Source organism: Anas platyrhynchos, chromosome 28 (genome assembly GCF_047663525.1).
Source record: "Anas platyrhynchos isolate ZD024472 breed Pekin duck chromosome 28, IASCAAS_PekinDuck_T2T, whole genome shotgun sequence".
Lineage (NCBI taxonomy): Eukaryota > Metazoa > Chordata > Aves > Anseriformes > Anatidae > Anas > Anas platyrhynchos.
The window spans coordinates 4,957,631-4,968,041 of record NC_092614.1 but is presented as its reverse complement, the minus strand read 5'-3'; the positions used below and the strand labels follow the sequence as shown (position 1 = coordinate 4,968,041).

Sequence of the window (10,411 nt, the reverse complement as noted above, 5' to 3'; positions counted from 1 at the left end):
GTTAGCATAACCAACAGCAAGGCAAATATCCATCATGTGGAAGGGGCTGTTAATGTGCACCCCTGCCTCCTTGTCTCTCCCTCTCACTGGCCCCAGCATGCTGAGATACCCACCATTGTGGCGAGAAAGGGCATTGGTGTTATCAAGCTAGTAATCAAACTAGCAATTTATTTGTAGTAAGCTTTAGGATTTTGTAGTAATTTTTAGTATTTCTAGTAATTTGTTATGTAATAATAAATCTCTAGTTACAACCACAACCAGTGGCCGGTCCTCATTCCGCCAAGGATCCGTAGAGAACCTGCCAGTGCTCTGTAGTGTTGGGAGACAGAGCTGGGTGTAGTCAGCAGGAGCCTTGTGTTAGAATAATGAATGGTTCCCTTGAGAAATGGGCCCCACTGTGAAAGGGTTTTCTTGGAAATGGAAGGCAAGGTGCAAAGCAGCAATGGCTAAGCTCAATACACCACAATCCAAATCCCTCAAGGAATGAATTTAATAAATGGAAAGATGCATGTACAGTAAGGAAAGCGAAAAGGAAGGAAGGAGAGTTAGCTGGCTGTTAGCTGCAATGTGGAAAATTGAGAAGGAGTGGGCTGGAAGGCGATCAGGCCCAGTCAGCATGAGTTTATGAAAGGCAGGTCCTGCTTGACGAACCTGATCTCCTTCTATGACACTCTGTGATGCTCTGGGTGGATGAGGGAAAGGCTGTGGATGTGGTCTACCTTGACTTCAGCAAGGCTTTTGACACCGTTTCCCACAGCAATCTCCTCAAGAAACTGGCTGCTCATGGCTTGGACTGGCGCATGCTTCATTGGGTTAGAAACTGGCTGGATAGCCGGGCACAAAGAGTCGTGGTAAATGGAGTCAAGTCCAGTTGGAGGCCAGTCACTAGTGGCGTTCCCCAGGGCTCGGTGCTGGGGCCGGTCCTCTTTAATATCTTCATCGATGATCTGGACGAGGGCATTGCGTGTACCCTCAGTAATTTTGTAGATGACACCAAGCTATGCGCTTGTGTCGATCTGCTTGAAGGTAGGAAGGCTCTGCAGGAGGATCTGGATAGGCTACACTGATGGGCTGAGGTCAACTGCATGAAGTTCAACAAGGCCAAGTGCCGGGTCCTGCACCTGGGGTGCAATAACCCCAAGCAGAGCTACAGGCTGGGAGATGAGTGGTTGGAGAGCTGCCTGGCAGAGAAGGACCTGGGAGTATTGGTTGATAGTCGGCTGAATATGAGCCAGCAGTGTGCTCAGGGGGCCAAGAAGGCCAACAGCATCCTGGCTTGTATCAGAAGCAGTGTGGCCAGCAGGTCTAGGGAAGTGATTCCCCCCCTGTACTCGGCTCTGGTGAGGCTGCACCTGGAGTACTGTGTTCAGTTTTGGGCCCCTCACTACAAGAAGGACATGGAGGTGCTCGAGTGAGTCCAGAGAAGGGCAACGAAGCTGGTGAGGGGTCTGGAGAACAAGTCCTACGAGGAGCAGCTGAGGGAGCTGGGCTTGTTCAGCCTGGAGAAGAGGAGGCTCAGGGTTGACCTTATCACTCTCTACAGATACCTTAAAGAAGGCTGTAGCAAGGTGGTGGTTGGTCTATTCTCCCACGTTTCTGGTGACAGGTCAAGGGGGAATGGGCTAAAGTTGCGCGAGGGGTGTTTTAGGTTGGATATTAGCAAGAACTTCTTTACCGAGAGGGTTGTTAGGCATTGGAATAGGCTGCCCAGGGAAGTGGTTGAGTCACCATCCCTGGAGGTCTTTAAAAGACATTTAGATGTAGTGCTTAGTGATATGGTTTAGTGGAGGACTGGTTAGTGTTAGGTCAGAGGTTGGACTAGGTGTTCTTGAAGATCTCTTACATTCTGTGATTCTGTGATCCTCAGAGAGGAAGGGTCCCTTGTTGGGCCGGGATCTCCCAGCACACAGGCGTGATTTTTACTCCTGTAATTAGGATAGTACACGGTGACTTCATATGTAAATACTCCTAATCTTTGTTTTTCAGCTGTCTATTCATATTGCATTGCTAGGTGATATATTCAAAAGCCAAATGAAGCCACACTCTTCTTGAATGAGCAAAAGAACACAAGGCAATGTGCACAGTCTGGAACATGAAAAATTCCTGCTAGAAATTGGGACTTTTGTTGCTTTTCTTGAGGGTGGATTGTGAATATAGATGGATGCCAGCAAGAGGGGCCTTTTAGTACCGATTTAAACACCGTAAGTTGGAGGTAACACAAGAAAGAAAAAAGGAATAGCATAGGCAAGGTTTTTTTCTGATGCTGGGAACCCTGATTTATGGAGCTGTACTGGGACTGTCTGGGACAGAATTAACATTCCCCACAGTAGCCCCTAGGGTGCTGTGCTCTGCACTTAGAGCTAGAACTCCACTGCCATCGCAACAATGTTTGGGCAATTATGGACCAGCGCTGGCACAACATCAAGATTCTTTCTCCAACACCTCCAAAGCCAGGAAGTGGAGGGTTGGCAAAAGGAGGGAGGGGACATCACCATGGCAGCTGACCCATATCATCCAAAGGGATATTCCATACCATGTGATGTCACACTCAGCAATAAAAGGCAGGAAAGGGGAAGGAAAGCGGGGAGCTCTCATTATGAAGACATCTGTCCTCCCAAACAATCGCTATGAGTATTAAGGCCCTGCTTGCCAGGAGATGGCCAAACATCACTTTTTGAGAGGAAGTAGAGAATAATTTTCTTTTCTCTCTGTGCTTCTGTGCAGCCCTTGCTTATTTCTCTCTCTTACTTTTCCCTTATATTAATTTTTTTTCTTCTCACCCTCTTCTGATGAGGGGGAGTAAGAGAGTGGTTGTGGTGGAGCTCACCAAGGAACATAAGACAGACCACTTGTCAGGGCAAGGCACATGCTGCAGATCCTGTTCCTGCTGAGATTCACTGGCATTGTTATCTTTGGAGATTTTCTGGGCTTTTGTGTAATTCTTCTTTGAAATGGAGAACTCTAATCATTGAACAACAACACGTTGCTTCACTCCTACAGACTTGCCACATGCACACTACCACGTGCCAAAGGATGTGGACAGCACAGCTCTGGACAGCACAGCAGAGCTCTGTGCCTATTCAGGCAAGCTGCCATGCAGAACCCAAACTTCTCCATGAACAATCTCAGTGGGGAAGACTGCCCTGACATCAGCCATGGCCAAACAGTGCCTGTGCAGAAGAGAGAAGAGAAGGCAGATGTAGCTGGGGAAGTGAGGACCCCACTGGGAGAGGAGACAAGAGCAGCCCCTGCACATGATGCGGCTCCCAGAGTTCCCCTGACTGTGACAATCCTCAGAGGTTGCTCCTGCTGGAGGAGGGAGAAACCCCAGGGAGCATTTGGGGCACAGTCAGACCAGAATATATCTTGTCACTGAATCTGCCCTTGTTCCCCCAGCAGAGTCATTTCCGGCAGCTCTGTTCTCTTGGGGCTGGGAGGTGCTTTTCTGACTCTCTCCCACAGCAAACAGGAGGATCGGTCTCAGCATGCACCGTGGGTATCTCATCTTCACTGCCTTCCTGGAGCTCCTGCTGGGTAAGTGCTGGCTTTTAATCAAGACGTAAATCTTCTTTTCCCAGGAAGCCCTCGTCAGCCTTACCACATTTATGTGAAAAAGAGATTATGAATCACAGGGAAAATGTTGGTAAATGTTGTCTCCTGTTTCTGGTTCTTGGACTGGTTATCTCACATTGCTGTTATTCTTCGAAATTTGGAATGAGGAGATGGAGAAGAGACCTCTCCTGCTTCTCTCGTCCTTTCAGTCCATCCCTCTTCTGCGTCTCACTTCTGGTCCACCTACTGTCACCAGAGAAGGTTTCATCAGTCTCTGCCGTCCCTCATTTCTCCCTTTCCTATAGAAACAGCCAGATTGTGTCCAAGTGGATACAGGGACATGAAAGCTCTCCTCCCATGGACATTACCAGGGTGTCCAGTCTGTCTTCTGCCTGATGTGTGAGGCAGGAGGAGCAGGCACACAGCACAGCTCTCCTCAGAGTCTGCTCTGGCCAGGGAGCTCTGAGCTCTGCCCCCAAACCACCTTGCTGTGCCCCAGCCCTGGGGACCTTTCAGCCCAGTAAAGGACAGGGGGCCTTATCTCCCACAGGTCTGAATTCACTCCTGTTTGGCTGTCTGGAGATATCCCCACAGAACTGCTGAACTTCTCTTTCTTCCAGAAACCACGGGGCAGGTGTCCGTCATCCAGCAAGAAGGACAAGTCACCGTGGAGCAGGGAAACACCTTCCAGACCAATTGCACATATGAAACCTCCAACTTTAATGGCTTGCTCTGGTACCAGCAGAAGAAGGGACAAGCCCCTCAGCTGATTACACGTCAAGCAGGAGCAGGCACCAAGCAGAAGGACCGTCTCACCACGGAGCTGAACACTGAGAGGAAATCCAGTGTTCTGCATCTGAAGGAAGTCGAGCTTTCTGACAGCGCCTTGTACTTCTGTTCTGTGAGTGACACCCTGGTGCAGGAAGGTGCCCTGGCTGTGCAACAACTCTGGATGTGGAGGGGACTTGTTCTCCAGAAGGATTCTGTCATTTCCAAGACAATTGTGAATCTCCAAATTGTGAATATGCTCCTCCATCTCAGACTTCAGTGTTAGCCAGGAGATAATTCTGGCTCAGAAGCACCTATTGATTATTGCTCTAACCCAAGCAATGGATGTGTTACGCGTAGAAAGTCTCGGTCCCAGTGTGAGAGCTGGGCCGGGGCTAATACCTGATAGGCCAGACTCCAGAGAGGCCTGGATGAAGGCTCCATCCAGTGATGGCCCTGCACCACCTAAGAGGCTGGCTAGGCCAAGCTGACAAGATTTGGCCAGCCCAGGCACAGGCACACAGGCAGCAGAGCTGGGGCAATGCCATGCTAGGCCTGAGCATGAGCAGAGTCTTTGGACTAGGGGCCAAGAGTCCTTGTGAAAGTAAAGCACCCCCACACCACAGGGCCCCGAGGTGTGCTACTGTGGGAAGGCCCTCACCTGGGTGTGGAGAGCAGTGGGGCTACATGGAGCACAAGGGCCACTTCATCCTCATGGCTCTGGGAATGACAGAGGAGCTTGGTGCCTGGGAGAAGATCCCCCAGCGTGTGCCCTGTGGTTGGGCTGGTGCATACCCTGTGACATTCAGGGCCCATACACAGATCTTGCTGAGTGCACAATCAGGTCCCATTCTCACTGCTATGTCTCAGCAGAGACTCTGGGATCCCTGCCCCCACAGAATGTCTTTTCTGGAGCATGGTGCAATTGTGCCACCTATGGGGTCTCTGAGTTCCAGGGCCTGATGAAAGCTGATCCATGCTTGGGGAAAAGAAAGCAAGACTGAGCAGCCATGAGTGTTTGGGCATTGGTCCCTGCCCTGGGCCTGCCTTCATGAAAAAGGAATTGAGTTCACAGGGCCTGGGGGCTCCAGTGTGTGGCCTGATGGGACTGGTACCAGTACGAACCTGTGGATCCCCTCAGCCCTATGCATCTTGGCAACAGCTGGGCCATGCCAGACGCTGTGCTGAAGTGTCATGGGGATGCACGGGGAAGCTGTTCCTGCTCTCCATGCCCAGACAAGATGCCCATGATTAGGTGGTGGAGGAAATGTGAAAGTCGATGAGGGACAGAGGGCCATTGCCAAGACAATTACCCATTCCCAGTTTCTGCAGTCCTTTGGGATCATATTGGTCTCAGCCTCCATCCCCAGCACAGCTCCACCCAAAGCAAGACGAACACTCTTCCCCAAGAGCCGGGGCCTACAATGTGAACAGCGATTGTCTAGGCGGAGATGCCACAAGTCACGGACTGGTGGCTATTGGCTGTGATGGAACTAGGGATGTCTTCCTCACCTTCAAGAGACACTGCCTGAAAGAGGAATTGCTGCAGTATGCCCCACCCTCCAGTGCCTAGAGGAATGAGGCAGTGCCCCCAGCCTATTCCCACTAAGGAATGGTTTTCTCCCTTGGCCATCAGTATCCAGATGAAAAGACCACACAGGGACACACTCAGGGTTGCTGCAAATGTTTATCAAGGCTCAGGAGGGAAAGGAGGTGACTCCAAGAGGAGGCCCCAAGATCGTAGCAAGCAGGAGCAGACAAAAATCTGTTCAGCTTTTCCAATGGCAGACTTGCAACAGGGCATCAATCTACCTGGCCCACATGGGGAGAGGGTCTACCAGGTCTCTCCAGACTGGTTTCTGGGGGCCTCACACAAAGGAGAGGGCAAGAAAGCAAAGAAAGAAAAAGAGCGTGTAGAAAACAGGATAGGAAGACATTGGCCATGTTGTCATAGACTCCAGGCTGGCCCCTTCCTATCTGTCTTTACAGGACAAGCCAGAGATGGTCAGGTCCTCTTAGAACAACAACATGAGGTCTCTTCTTCCATCCATTTTGGCCAGCAGCATGTTGTGAGTTCCTGGGGTCCTGGTCTGGGGCACTGTCTGGCATCTTTAGCAGGGGCGGCACCTGCTGCCACAGTAGCGGCTGGTAATGCAGGAGAGGTCACAGCACCCAGAGTTGATGGGGACACCATCACAGCTGAGGATGCTGCCAACAGCAGCAGAGGTGGAGGATCCCACAGCCGTGTTCTGCGGGAAGGAGCTGAGGATGGGGCCAGGCAGGGTCACCACCACGGGAGAGGGCTGGATGACGATGGTGGAGTTCTGGCACTGCCTGACGCAGGGCTCGTTGCAGCTGCTGGCCAGCGGGGTCGGGCCGCACGGCTGGCATGGCCGGCACTGGTCGTAGCAGGACATGTCTGGGGGCAGGAGGTTCACCTGGGAGAGAGGGCAGATAGGAAGTTTAACATGGAAATGCATGAGGAGCAGCCAGTCACCCCACCCTAACAGATCCAAGGCACAGGCAGCTGGAGGCTGTGTAGGGATGTGCGAGGCATTCTTGGCTGCATCCTGACAGGGCCCAAAAAGAGCCACCACAGCCAGGATACACGCTAGGCTCCAGCATAAGAGCCATCACACCAAAGGCCCAATCTTCCTCCATGACAAACCTTCTACCCCTTGACTCTCCCACAACCAGCAGTCCCAAGATATGGCAGGGCACACAGCTGATAGCAGCTGAAAGGTCCAAGGAACTGAGTCCTCCTGTGGAAGAATGAGGGGGACAAGAAGGGGCTTCACACTCACCTGGATCCCAACAAGAAGAAGGCCAGAGAAGTGGATGAGAGAGCACGGAGCTGGGCTGGCTTTTATAGTGGGCCTTAGCTGCCCCATGTCCAGAGGCATCCCTTGAAGCAGGGACTACTTTCTGACAAGCTGCTCTTGAATGTAAAACATCCCACCTAATGATACGGGATGTGTGTTGCCTTCCTGTGATGCTGCTTTTCATTTCCTGCTTTATGCCCTTTCCCCAAAGAAGGCAACTCCTGAGTGGCAGGCAGGGAGGCCCAAGTATTTCCAGGCAACACATGTCAGTGTGGGCAGAAGACTCAGCTCACGTGCTGGAAGAGTCCAGTAAAAGCATATGTTGTCAGTCTGGGTGACTCCCTAGGGACTCTCTGGGGCCCTTTTGGCTACAGGTGACCCAGCTCCTGCCTGTGACCCTAACCCTGCTGACACTGCCCTCAGGAAAATCCTGCTGGCCTGTTTTGCCTCCTCCTGCTCTGACCCAGGGGTGTCTGTACAGGGGGAGAGGTTGTGCAGGGCCCTTTCTGGATCACAAAAGAAAGGCCCAACGGGTCAGTGGCTGTTTTAGTTAGAAGGAATAACAAGATGAATGTACACAGAAAGGAATGCTTTCATGTGCAGGTGATCCTGCCTTCTACCAGCATCGGACAGAGCCGGGTGGGTTTTCCCAAGACACACACTGCAGATCCTGTCCATAGGGAATTCCTTCTTCACTCCCATAACTTGATGCCTTTCATTTTTTGCTTCAAAAAAAGAATGAATAAAATCATACACCATCTCCTTACATGACGCAAGCTTATTTCTGTCATGACACCCACCAGTGATCAGTCGGGGCACTCCAGCACTTTCCTTGCCACTGCTACTCAGGCTAACAAATAGGATTCTCAGGCCTTAAGTTCAAGGCCCAAGAAAGCTGACATTCTCTTGTCAAGAGCCCTGGCTCCAGCGCCTTCTGCAAGGCTCCCAGTCCACCTCCCCTCTCTACCACGTCAAACCATGTGCTTTGCTCAAATGCTGTCCAGAATCTTTGCTGTACACTGTGTCACGTTCATGCACATGTTCGTCCCTTGTGGGCACTGGCCTGTACTGGGGCTATGTGGGACAGACTCAACATTCCCCACGGCAGCCCCTAGAGTGCTGTGCTCTGCACTTGGAGATAGAAAAGCACTGCCATCACACCAACGTTGGGGCTATAGTGGAGCAGTGCTGACACAGCATCAAGACTCTCTCCAAGCCCCACAAAGCCAGCAGGTATGCATGTGGGCACGAGGTTGGGAGGGGACATCACCAGGGCACCTGACCTAAACCAACCAAAGGGATGTTCCGTACTGAATGATGTCACACTCAGCAGGAAAGATGTGAAAGGGGAAGGAAAAATAGGGGTGGGCATACTAAGTCAGTGCTTCCAAAGACTTCGACGAACATCACTTGCTGATGGGAAGTGGAGTATAATTTTCTCTCAGTTTGTTTCCAAACAACCTTCGCTCTTTAGTTTTATAATTATGCTTCCTTTTTCATTTAATTATATTGTCCCTATCTATACTTGTAAGCCCTTTAGCTTAAATCACATTCTCTCCCCACATCTTGCTTTCAGCAGAAGGTGTGAGAGAGCTGTGTGGTGGATGTTTAGTTGGCAAGAAGAGAGCAAGAAGGAACCTGAGAACAGCTGAACAATCACAGAACAAAAACAGCCCAGAAGTGCCCACAGCACATATGCTGAAATGCAGCCTTCTGTATCTGAAGCCCTCTTTCTCCTGACCCTAAGATGTTCATTGCCAATGTCAGTCCCCAACAAGGATGGGCCCACAACAGTTTGGATGCTTTCTTTAATTCTGTACCACAGGATTCAGAGTGTAAGAGCATGGTGGCAGTCACCCCTCCCTGCCTCTCCAGGCCAGGACACAGCTGCACTCCCCATGGCTAGAGTGTTCAAAAGGATGGCATTAGCTTTATGCACAAGGAGAAGGGCTGAGAAATCCTGCCATCTTTGTGCAGGCCCAGCCCTGTGTGGATCTGCTGCCGGTGCAGTGTAAGTGGTGTGTGGGTTGGGACAGAGGTCCCCCATGGGGAAACCAATGCCACACATACATCTGTGACTCATGGGCCTGGTGCTGAGTCATGAAGGGTCTGAAACCTTGGGCAGAAATGGCATCGAACGAGAGGAACATGGGTCCTGGTGTTGCTGTGCTGTGGGAGGAAGGACAGACCCTGTGGGTGCCACACAGAAAGCCAAACAGACGTGTATTGTCTACGCCCACCTCACAGGGGGATTCAAAGGAAACAGAGCTGAACTCTGGAGATGAAGCATACTTAGTCTGGGGCTAATGCGTGCAATTTCAGAAATTGGTAGGTTTGGTTATATGGATGAAATATACATGGAAGCGGCGCTCACCCTTCGTTTGCCCTGCTCTGGCCCTACACAATCACAGCTTCTTCTGGGACTTGCTGTCAGTCATGCAGCTGCCTTCTGCAGAGAGTTTCTGGACTGCTGTGCTCCTTAAATACAACAGCACCACCAGTTTTCCTGTGCTCCTTGAGCTCCTGCAGGGTGCTCCTGGTCTCCCTCTGAATGTAGACATGTGAGGAGACACAAGACACTGTCTGCTCACTCTCACTTCCCTGCACTTGTATCATGCCGGGGGCTATGTTCCCTCCTGTATACCCACCCCATTGCCAACTTGTCCCACAACAAAGTGGTGTCCATCTTCTCCAGGGCTGTGATTCCCTCTGCTCCATGCACCAACCTACAGCGTAAAGACCGAGAAGGTGAAGGAAGCCATGCGAAACCTGAGAAACAGAGGGAGGTTGTTTCTTTGTTTCCTCTGCTGTGTTCGCTGTCTCTGCTTTCAGGGCCATGCTGTTTTCTCTACTCTCTTCTGACATGGAGGTCTTGGGGAAGCTGCCATCACTGCTTCCACAGCAGCCCTTATTTTCTTTCTTACCTTTCAGCTCCTCCCTCCTTGTTTCCTACCCTAGAAGCAGCCCTTCAGCACTTGGGAGGGGGGCCGAGAGAAAGAACTGCAGGAAGCTGGAAACAACACACACGGATACAAACCTGACTGATAGATGATGAGGGAGGAAGAGAGGAGATCAAATGTGGGCAGTCACAACACCAGTTGGTGGCCTATCAAGAAGCCACAGGGAGATCAGCTTGGGCCTTGCACCTCCTACAGCTGTGGGCTAGGACACACGCTGGGGTGGGTGCAGGACAGACCTATACAACCCCATGAGGGGACGTGCAGGGAAATGGGAGCCGGGAGGAGCACACTAGGGCAGACAGAGCAGGG

The 10,411-nt window shown here is 51.4% G+C and overlaps 1 protein-coding gene across 1 annotated transcript; it reads right to left on the bottom strand.

The window, feature by feature from the left end:
• Positions 1-5,988: 5,988 nt before the first annotated feature.
• On the bottom strand, positions 5,989-7,743 carry LOC101805342 (feather keratin Cos2-3-like). Its single transcript, XM_038168934.2, has 2 exons — positions 7,125-7,743; positions 5,989-6,758 (listed from the first exon to the last, which is right to left on the bottom strand). The coding sequence occupies exons 1-2, from the start codon at positions 7,221-7,223 to the stop codon at positions 6,432-6,434; spliced, it is 426 nt and encodes a 141-aa protein (XP_038024862.1). The 5' UTR covers positions 7,224-7,743; the 3' UTR covers positions 5,989-6,431.
• Between the last annotated feature and the right edge of the window lie 2,668 nt (positions 7,744-10,411).

Coding starts and splice junctions, on each gene's coding strand:
- LOC101805342 (XM_038168934.2), bottom strand. CDS start 7,223: ATGCCTCTGGACATGGGGCAGCTAAGGCCCACTATAAAAGCCAGCCCA. Junction 6,759..7,124: donor TTCTTCTTGTTGGGATCCAG/GTGAGTGTGAAG, acceptor CCTCTCTCCCAG/GTGAACCTCCTGCCCCCAGA.